Source organism: Myodes glareolus, chromosome 23 (genome assembly GCF_982192425.1).
Source record: "Myodes glareolus chromosome 23, mMyoGla1.1, whole genome shotgun sequence".
NCBI lineage: Eukaryota > Metazoa > Chordata > Mammalia > Rodentia > Cricetidae > Myodes > Myodes glareolus.
In genome coordinates, this window is record NC_142048.1 from 47,554,197 (window position 1) to 47,565,359 (window position 11,163).

Genomic DNA, 11,163 nt, shown 5'->3' on the forward strand with positions numbered 1-11,163 from the left:
GGGCTGTAAACACCAGGACTCAGTATTTGAATCTGGACAGTTAATTAAGATGTTAAAAAGGAACAGCTTATCTTTGGTTTCTATTTTAGGCAAGGCTTCAAATATAGACTGATGGTTTAACCAAAGACAGCTGTTTCATTTCTCATGCAAAAGCGTCGTTCAAAATGAAGCGCTTTGTAAAAAATTTTTAAAAAAAAGAAAGAAAGAAAAAATAGGCTTGTTCTGTAATTCCTTCCAATAGATTTGGGGATTTTTCCCACAACTACACTGAAAGGATTTGGGAATACTTTTGGGTCCTAGGGGTTTTGTTTGGAGGGGGGTTGGTTTTTGTTTTGTTTTTGAATTTGTGTTTCTTTGGAATTTATTATTTCCTTTCTTTGATGTAAACTACATGTAGGCATAAAAATTTCTAAATAAAACTACTACCCTTAATTTAAGGGTATAATAATTACAGAATATACTTAACAAAGTTTCCTGGAAAAGTCTGAGCTAACTTTAAAAAGGATTAACTATACTCAAAAAAAAAAAAGATAAAGATAAAAGAAAAAAACAAAGAAAATCTGGAATGGATTTCATATGAGGATACGGGGAATATAGTGTGATCCCCGACGAGTCCTCTTGGTTTAAATCTCAAATGCCAAATATTTAAAAGATTTTTTCTCTTAAAGAATTCAGAACAATGTGAAGTAACTTCAAATCGAGGTTCCGGATTTGCATGTGGGCGGCATGCAGACAGCTGCAGCCTGGCTGAGTTGTTGGCAATTGCTCCTGCAGAAAGAATGGAAATCACAGGGGCTCTCATCAGTACCCCGTCTTACTTCCTGGCTCTATACGGACCTTTTGGTGTCCTGTGTGCATTACCAAACTTGGTTTCCTCTCATGTCCTGCCAAGCTTCGGCCTCCCTGTCTTAGGCTTCTACCAACCTTAGCATTGGCCTGGGCCTTACCCTTGACCTGGATTCCCTCTGCCACCCAATTCTGAGCAAGCATGCTTGTCTTTGTTTCCAAAGCACACTTAGGATCAGCTGTTCACTCTCTGAAGACACGATTGTTCTCTTTGGTTGTTTTTGATTGCCCAGTAGCCAAAGTAATTTTTTAAAGATAGAATTTAAAAGTTTAAGTCACTTATCCTGCATGCTGTGTTTAAAAGTCTAACTATTTCACCCACAAGAGGACTATAAATCTTTACTACAACCTCCATCTCCCTGCAGCCTCTGAGCCCTGGCTACTCACCAGGCTTAGTTTTCTCTGGTCTCTTCTTTGCTTTCTATTTTCAGGGCATCTGATCTTGTATGTGCTTCCCTGACTTGGAGCTCACTCTGACTTTTGCTTTTCCTTCTTTGCCTCTGGAGATCCTCTTCTGCCTAGATTCTACATCTGCATCAAGTCAGCTCCCATACAATGCAAGGCACGGCCAATCCGGTTTTTGTTGTTTGTTTCAAGACAGGGTCTCCCTACCTAGCTCTGGATGGTCTGGAACTCTCCATGTCAACAAGGTTGACCTAGAACTCATCAAGTCTCTCTTGCCTCTGCCTCCCCCGTGCAGAGACAGTGGTTTCATGCCTGCACAGCCCTTACAGTTTGAATAAAGCTCTCTCTTGTGCCTCTCAGTCTCTGGCACTTATGACCTCCTCTTTGTACGGCTAGATGCTCTCCTGTTCACTCAACGTTTCTTCGGGTTCTGCAAACAGAGGGACAATGTCCATTTCCCCTAATTTGCTCCTCAGGTATGTTACCTGGCACATAGTGGGTATCAGCAGTAGCAGTGAATGAATCTATAAACCACTGAATGAAGGAGTGGAAGGATAAATGCAAGGGAGTCAGATAGAAAATTCAAACTGTAGGAGATACGCGAATGGGAACACAGAGGAGAACGGCAGGCAACATGCAGTACTTGCTGACAGGAAGTGACAGCCCTATGACTCTGTCATCTGATGGGCTCCAAGATGTTGGGAAACTTCTTCAACTTCTGGGATGTTCCATGCTCTCATGAGTAGATGAGAACGCTAGTGTTGTGAAAGTCAGGTGAGATAGAGGATGTGAAAAAAAATCTGTATCCTAGCAACATGGCATCCCTATTGCTAAGGCCAGAATGCTCGTGGCTTTGCAGTCGAAACTTATGGATCAGAGAGTTCAATGGTTTGCTTTCAGGTGAGCATGCTCGCTACTACTGAGTTACACCCAGGTGTCCTAGACGCCAGGGTTTTCCTACAGGAAAAGTAAGTAACCCAGGCCAAAGATCAGAAAATGTTCTCAATCATGATTAAAACAATATCTGAAAGCAAGCTGGGGGTTCATCATCTCTTTAGTGTCTCTGAGTCTAATACTTTCCTGCATTAGGTATTCCTACTTAGTAGATGGTTCCTTCCGTGTGTTTTCTAAATCCCCTCCTTTGAGCACAAAACTAACAATTCATATTGGTTGGGGCAAACATTTCATCTCTTCATACAATACGCAAAGACCAGGAAATTAACGCCCAGAAGGAACGACACTGGTCGCGTTCCTTTAAAATACCCTCACCGGCTCTCGTCTTTATTGCAGGGATTAAAAACGGTCAGGCATCCAGGTGCAAGCTGGGAGTCCCCTCGAGCCGCTTTTCGATCCCCTCTTCCAGGTCAGTAACTGAAAATAGTTAGACAAGGAAGGGAGTAAGCAGGTGCCAAGGGCTTCCCAGCGGTGTGGAGTTTCCCTTGGCTAAGTGCACGGGTCAGATTTGTGTCACGTTGCTGGCTAATAGAAACTGACGCTGTTTCCCTGTGGACAGGCTTGTCACCTAAACAACTTTGAAACTCCTTCATGTCTCAAATTCATGTGAATGCTTTTAGGCAGCCCTTCAAGAGTGCTGCTCAATACATTTATATATATATATACACACATATGTAGTATTATTTATTATACATATACATTTACATGTATACACACATATGTAGTATTATTTATTATATAATAGTTTTATTATGCAATATATATTGTTTAAAGAGCCAGAATTCATGAAGACAGAGCTTATTGGGAATTTGAGAATACTCTGACATGGGGATTAAGTTCACAGACTTCAGAATCAGGACATTCTGGATCAAGTCTTCACAACTGGAAGAAAGTATTCAGCTCTGTCTGCTGCATTAACAAGTTGCTACAAATTTCTGTGTCTTAAAGAACAAAAGTTGTTATCACACATGTTAGGAAGCCTGCAGTCTCAACCAGTTAGTTTTCAGGGATACAGTCCTTCTGGGGGGCCCCCAAGAAGAAATCAGAGGACTGGAAAGTGGCTACTCCTTGGTTTATGGTTCCTTCTACCATCTTGAGAGCCTCAGCTCAGTTTCACTTCTGACCCTCTGCCTCTCTCTTATAAAAGACTCTTGTCGCCCAGTGGGCTGACTTCTGAAACAGGGTGAATGGCAACACCTCAGGACTCTCAGCTCATGTCTGCAGAGTCTCGTTGGCGGATGCAGTGCTGCAGAAGCGGCCAGAAATTGTAGCAGCTCACACTCAGAAAAATCCAGTTGTAGCATGCATTAGCATGACTGTTATAGGGTAAACAACCACCTTCTTATTGGATTTAAGGCACTATGCCTAGAAGGGAATTCACGCTTGTTATGTAAACCTGGCTAAAAGCCGATGACTGTGGATGTCATGGGCTCTAAGTAGGAGCCTACTACTGTTTTACTAAATGGATATGGTGTCAAATCCATAACTATGTTTCCTAAATATTTACTTTTATGCTCATAGATTAGTGCTACTAGTGCCAGAGAATAAGGTCCGATCAGAAAGGCTTCTGTTTGCAGTGGGTGATGGTTCATGCAGAGACTTATGACTGGACAAAGCACGGAGAATAAGTGACCATTGTAAGCTCTTCCCTAAGGGGGGCATGTGTTTCAATCTCTGCAAGACTCAGGGGACATCACAGATGAAGAGGAAGAAAAAAAAAAAAAACACAGGAGCCAGAGGTGGGGATGAAGGCTGTGAAATGCTGTCTTCTGCACATGGCAAGGGGATGGTATTCATGAACTCATAGGAGCCGTGGGCACCTGCACGAGGCTTTTCCAGCTAACGTTCCAGTCTGGATAGAGAAGGGGATCATGAAGCCCCCACCTTTCCCTGAGGAGCAACTGTCAGTTAATGGTTGCTGGGGGAGGGAGAATTTTCTTTGGTGGCGTAGCCACGGCTAAATTGCCTGTGCTTTCATAAACAAGCAAAACTCCCTACTCATACTCATGCATGCAGCCCTAAATAAACTCGGTGAGTCACAAGAAAATAGAAAAACAAACAAAATAAAACACAAGACATGTACGTAAGAGAGAGACTTAGTGGGAAGAATAAAGGATGTGTCAGGGGTGGAAATAGATGAAAGAGGGGATTGAATTCAGGGTGAAAACAACCAAAATGCATTATATCCATGTGCAAAATTATCAAGGAACTTTTAAAATTTAAGGAAAGCTACTGGAGTGATTTCAAGAGTAATTCTAAGTGAAGTCACATCAACTGGTCTATTGAAGATCTCTTGTCTGGGTGCTGGGTAGAGCATAGAGAGCATTGGTGGGGTCAAGAATGCAGGCAAAAGGCTTGGTCTCAGCCCTATTGAGAGGGGATAGTGTCACAGGCTCGTTGTAAGAGAAAGCAAATCTACAGAAAGAGATCACAGGCTAAGCTTTATAACAGAGAGTCCTGGGTATCTATGCTTGCAAAGGGGTAGGAAACAGGGGCTGACAGAGGGAGCGCTCAGCCAGTACCACTAATGTTCAGAAGTCCACTTGCCCTCTCAGTGCTAGGAGAACAGCAGGGTGGGATTTCAGCATCTCATGTTGAAGATCTCCCAACTAACCCACTCCTCCCTCCTAGTAACCTATTTCTCCTGGTGAACTACCACTGCAGTCGTCAGTGATGGCGGTGACAGCTGAGCTAGGGAGCTCTGGCTCAGACATCATCGGCACTAGAATTTTGGCTTGCTTGTTCTTGTCTTGGTCTTGTGCAGACGACCACAAGTCACTGTGAGTTCCGGAGTGCAATGGTTCCGAGGACACCATTTCATAGACGCTCCCTCTAACAAGCGGTTCTTTCACTCTTTCTGTTCCTTCTTCTGCAGTGTTTCCTGAACCCTGTTGGAGGAGATGTGTTACAAATGTCTTCAGCAGGGATGAGCACTCCACAATTACTTGTTCTCCGCACTCTGACCAGCGGCCATCTGTATTTGTTGCCATTCACTGCAAAACTAATGCTGAGAGTTGGGATGTGCACTAGTCTGCGGGTGCTGGGAGTTAGACAGGGTCTCGACTTTTTAACACAACAGATACGTGTGCCATGTTTTTATACAGCCACATGAAGGAAAATTATACTTCGGAGTATGGGTCTAGGCTGAGTATCATTTGGGAGCCATCAATAAATAAGTCATAATAGAAAGTCAGAGCCTGTGTAAGAATGAGCTTCTGCAGCTTTGAAGAGTGCTAATAATCGAGTTACAGACATTTCTTGTCACCATGCCTGGCACATACTAACATCTCAATAAATCACTGTTTCCATAACAATAGTGATTCATGGTCTAAGAAGAAATATCCTCCCCAGGAGCACCTGCAATGGCAGTCACCCCCAGCTACACTGTCCTCCCACCTCAATGGGAAAACCCTTCCATCCTCTTGGCTTTTCCTTCACGTTATGCCCAGAGTCAGAAGCATTCGGACTTGTCTTGTCTAGGTAACTTGGAGGTCTCCCAGCTGTTCTTGCTCCTCCCTCCTAGCTCTGTCAAGTCATAAGCAAAATCATCCCAGTCTTCCTCTTCAATGTGTCCAGGGATCGCTCATCTCATGTGGAATGAGCTCCGTCAGGATGGGACTCCTCGGAATCATAGCCTGGTTTGCTGTCTTCCTGGCAACACCTTCTCTTCCTGGCCTGGGCTCCTCCCAACCCCCTGCCCCAGTTCACTGCGTCCCAACCACACTGACTCCAGCTACCCACACACTTGCCCTGTGCCAGACCTCTGCACTTACCGCTCCCTCAGACTAGAACCCTCCTGCCACAAATGACACTCTAGCTCCTTCCCCATCTCCTTCAGGTCTGCACAGGTTACATGAGAAGATACCTGTGTGGGATAGTCTCTATGTCACCTTGATGCAAGCTAGAGTTACCAGAAGGGAAGGAACCTTAATGGAGACAATGACTCCATAAGATCGAGCTGTGAGGCATTTCCTTAATTAGTGATTGATGGGGGAGGGCCCAGCCTATTGTGGGTGGGGCCATCCCTGGGCTGATGGTTCTGGGTGCTATAAGAAAGCAGGTTGAGTAACCCGTGGGAAACAAGTCAGTAAGCAGCATCCCTCCATGGCCTCTGCATCAGCTCCTGCCTCCAGGTCCCTTCTTCAGTTGAGTTGTTATCCTGACTTCCTGGATAACGGACATGATGTAAGGTGTAAGCCAAATCAGCCCTTTCTTCCTCAACTTGCTTTGGTCATGGTGTTTCGTTACAGCAATAGTGACCCTAACTGAGACACACCCCTCTCCCCTAGGCCCCACAAACCCTATTCTTCTTTCCCTTCCAGGCTCATCCAACTCTGGGGCATTTTTTATCCACGGTGGACATTACTTTCAACCATATGACAATGAGACTCAGGAATTCCCCCTTTCCTTTCTCCTAGTAGGATGTAAACTTTATTAAGGTAAAATGGTGATTTTTAATTCTATGTTATCAATTAAATTTTGAGACAGGGTATGCTTGTGTGACTTGCTCTGTCCTGAAGCTTGCTGCCCTGCCTCAGCCTTCTAGGAGAGATGAGATAACAGATGTATGACTTTCTTGATTATGTAAGGAATAAATGAAGGTCCGTTCTGATTCTTAGAGGACCAGAAAGTCCAGTAGAGATCTACTTCATAAAAGGGAGTCTCCAGGCCAGGCGAAGGAAACATTTAGTGTACCATAGTCATACTTGTCTGGGTCTTGTAGGTAGCAAAAGCAATACATTGAAACTCTAAATGAAGATAGAATCACCCTAATTATGCTGAGTGATTCCAAAATAAACCTCAAAGCAAAAGGTCGGCTCCTTTTTTTTACGGGCATTAAGTACTCAGAGTGTCCCATTAACTTTTGCTCCCGGCTTGTGGGTAGCTGTTGCTGTCGATCCCCACACAAGTACCTGCACAGTTATCACCGGTTGCTATTTCCTATTTAAACTGTAGTTTCCTGGGGGAGAATTGTACACAGTTTGAGACACAGGGTTTCAGGCTGAGCTGTGCCAGTGTTCTGTCAGAAAAACCTTGGCTCAAGAAGCAGGAGTCCTCCCAAGTGTTTTCCCTGACTCTCCCAGCCTAGCTCAACACGTAGCCCTTCCCCTGACAGGGCCGCCCAAAAGGCAGGCAGCCCTAGGCTGCCAGGGTTTGGCGAGCAGTTTTAAACTTCTGTACTATTTGAAACTCCCTTGAGCTTGGCAGGGTTCTGTTGCTTCAGTTGTTGGTAGAGATTTGGAGCCTCTGTGCTCTTTTGTAGTCTTTTCTGGCCTAAGCTTCTGGAAGGAAGAGTCAGTTTGTAGGACGCGCTGTTGTCTGGGATGTCGAGAGGGAAGCCCATAGCCAGCTCTCCAGCTTTGAAAGGCGTTCCTACATCCGGAGCCAGATATTTGGCAACTCAACTGTTAACTTTCTGTGGTTTTTCCTCCCTGGGATCAACGTGACGTCACCAGTGTAATTTGAGTCCGGAGCTTTGTTCACACTTTAAATAGCAGTCCAGGGACGGTTTTACACAGACTCCCTGGAAGCGCCCAAGCCGAGCTGGGGGAAGACCCACATCGATGAAAGCAAAGCGACGCCACCAAGCCACCAGCATGTCCTCGTCTCTCCGAGTAAGCCCGTCCATCCACGGCTACCACTTTGACACGGCCTCTCGCAAGAAAGCTGTGGGCAACATCTTTGAAAACATAGACCAGCAGTCCCTGCAGAGGCTCTTCAGGAACTCTGGAGACAAGAAGGCAGAGGAGCGGGCCAAGATCATTCTTGCCATCGATCAAGACTTGGAGGAGAAAACACGAGCTCTCATGGCCCTGAAGAAGAGGACCAAAGATAAGCTTCTTCAGTTTCTCAGACTGCGGAAATATTCCATCAAGGTGCACTGAGCATAGCAGGATGGGTCAGGAGCTTATCCACCAATGGACCTTTAAAGACAGACCCAGCCAGCGAGCCTGCCAGCCCTGGCAAGAGCAGCGTCCTGCGCGTGAACGCTTGAGCGCTTCTTCCATCAGGACCCCGAGGATGGAAGGGGACAGAACACACCAGCTACAAAGACTCCAACTCCTTGCAGCCCTGAGCTGTCACATTGAGAGCAAAGTGCCTTCGGCAGGCGTTGAGAACTCTCCCGGCCAGAAAGAACTGGCTTTGCTCTGGTAGGAGAGAATGGAAGCACGGAACTGAATGTGACAGACAGACCCGGACTGGCAGAGTGCACCCAGGGTCATCAGCAAGGCCCTAAGACTGAACTAAAACCGAACTTGGTTTTTGGTGGTGTTGTTCGGTTTGTTATTTTGTTTTCTTTTCCTTTCTTTTTTTTTTTTTTTTAATGTGTCAAAGCAGATAGGGAGAGGGAGGAAGGAGGAGGAATAACAAACCTGAATGGTTTACTGAGTTTTTAAAATCTGAATGTTTAAAATGTGGCTAAACCTCAATGCTGTTTATTAGCCAAGATTTTTAGAGATCAGTAATTGACTGCTTGCATTTGCCTAAGAAAGTGTATCGCCTGGTGTTAAGTCAGGGGACTGGGTGCTTTGCCCAGCCCAGGAAAACCCACACCACTGTCTGCGTGTTTCTAGAGGATTTGTATACATTTCAAAAAGGTTTGCACAAAGTTGAAATAATGGGGCTGCCCATAAATCTGAAGTACTGTGAACAACTTTTTAATGTTTTTTTACTCTCTGACTAATGCTGACATCTAATCTAATTAAATGTCCTAAAGATACTACAACCATCATTAGAAAGTGAGCATGGGAGACTTCAGAAGATGCTGTGTGGCCTTTATAATTTATTATACATTGTAAGTGATACGCAGCCCTAATAAATTATTATAAACGTAGCTTCTCTTGGTCTGTGATGATTGGTCCCACAGGAAAAAAAAATCTAGATTGGTAAGTTTGGATCATTCTAAACTTTCCTAGGGGGCTGAGCCTAAAGCTGTAGGGGCTTTCAGAGCAGTCTTGTGCAGACTGCCAAACTTTACCCAAACAAATTATTGCACCAAGTGTCTACAAATTTCTTTGCCCCAGTTTTAAATGTTGTGGCAGAGATATAGTTATCCACAGAGTAACTTTCCAACATTGCTTTTATATATCCATTATATATTTCCATGTTTGTGGAATCTCTCCTCCATCACCGTGGCCGATATCCATGGGTACCCACGCATTTCTTCCTGATCAGTTTGATTTAAAGTTAGACTGAATAAGGATAAAGTTTCTGTGGGTTAGTATAACCCTACTATCTCTTTCATTATTTCTGCATTATTTATAATAAAGCATTTCTAAGGAGGCATACACACAAATGCCCACTGTGCTTTCTGAAGCAAAAACAACCCCCAGAAATTGTTTCAGTGAAAACCTATCAAAAATTTGACTACAGTATTTCAAAACACATGACCTATCTGAAATCTTCAGGGAGGTTAGAAGCCAGAATTTTAAATACAAAAATTATAAAAGAGAAGTAAGGTGGTAAAATTCTATATTCAGCTATTAGTTATGAAGCTATTGAAGGCCATTACAAATCAACCCATGGGACCCTTATCTAGGGTTGTAGACAGTGTTTGATCATTTGGCCAGCATGTGCAAAACCCTGGGTTTCATTCCCAGGAAATAAGGAAAAGGTGAAGGGAAAGTTATTCTAGCAGTGTGTGTGTGTGTGTGTATGTGTGTGTGTGTGTGTGCGCATGTGTGTGTGTGTGTGTGCAATGCCCTTGACCATTTTTTTCTGGGAATAGTATTCATAATCATCATCATCATCAGATTATCAAAGACAACCATGACATTAAAAGAATTTAAGACCCACAGAGGCAGGGCTTCACAGGGAGCAGTCAGCTGCCAGAACATGATTATGAAAGTGAAGGCTGTGGACAAGCCCTCTGCTCCATTCCCCTGTCTCTCAGCCTGATGCACACCGAGCTAGCTAACTGCAGTCTGCGTGTGCTCGGAGTAAGTTTCCCGTTCCTTGTGGAAACCCTCATGGAGGACTTTTAAGCTGCACTTTATTCAAAGACAGAGCTGGGCATGGCTTGAAATCCTACCACTCAGGAGGGTCATGAGTTTGAGGCCAGTAAGAGTCACTTTGTGAAATCATGTCTTCGAAATCCATCAGCCCACCCATTCCTCCATGCATCCCAATGAAGGCGGGTGCATCTCAGATGCTGAGCCTAGAGCCTGAGTTTAACCCGCCCCAGGCACTCAGAGCTCTGTCTTCTGCTGCTGCTGTTTTCAGAAGAGTGTGGTGAGAGCTTGTCTTTTTTACACAGGAACATTAAGTTGTATTAACTTTTTTTTGGCAGCAGCTTGCTGTTATTTTCTGATTTCAACACCAATGCACGAGGAAGGAAAGCAGAAACTCCTCCAGCAGGTTGTTCCAAACACTCGCCTCGAGTGGGAGAGGTCTGATTGCGCAGGAACGTTTTAGGTACATCAAGCACATTGTATAATGTCAGATGAAAGTAGGCATTATCAGAAAAGGGAGACTGTGGGGCCAGAGAGGTGGCACAGTAGTTCAGAGCACACGCTGTTCTTGCAGAGGACTGGTTTTGGTTCCAGGTACAACACATGTGACTCAATACCGGTAACTCCTGATCTGATACATCTGCCCTCAGTGGGCATCTACCCTAATGTGTACAAATCCACAAGTACACACCACACACACACACACACACTCCAAATTAAATCTTAAAAAAATGTAAAGGAGGCTTAGTTCGGTCCTGAGTTCTATTTCTGATATGGGGAGAGTCAAATAAATTGTAAGATCTTGTAATAAAAGAAATAAGCATAAAGTGCTCAGTAGCTCATTAAGAATATTAGCTCATTTGAATCATAGTAATAACTAACTTTTGACAAGACCTAGTACCAGTGGCCAGATAATTCTCTAACTATATTTGTGATATAAGTAGTAAGAGCAAGCATGTCTGCATTTATGTCTCCCTGTACACACAAGGCTGTAAGCTTCAAGAGT

At 44.3% G+C, this 11,163-nt stretch overlaps 1 protein-coding gene across 1 annotated transcript; it reads left to right on the forward strand.

Moving 5' to 3' along the window:
* Window positions 1–7,514: 7,514 nt before the first annotated feature.
* Tcim (transcriptional and immune response regulator) lies at window positions 7,515–9,040 on the forward strand. Its single transcript, XM_048456382.3, has one exon. It carries the CDS (start codon window positions 7,770–7,772, stop codon window positions 8,088–8,090), a length of 321 nt encoding a protein of 106 aa, XP_048312339.3. The 5' UTR covers window positions 7,515–7,769; the 3' UTR covers window positions 8,091–9,040.
* The last annotated feature ends 2,123 nt before the right edge of the window (window positions 9,041–11,163 follow it).

Excerpts from the sequence above, each read along its gene's own strand:
- Tcim (XM_048456382.3), top strand. The coding sequence starts at position 7,770 with ATGAAAGCAAAGCGACGCCACCAAGCCACCAGCATGTCCTCGTCTCTC.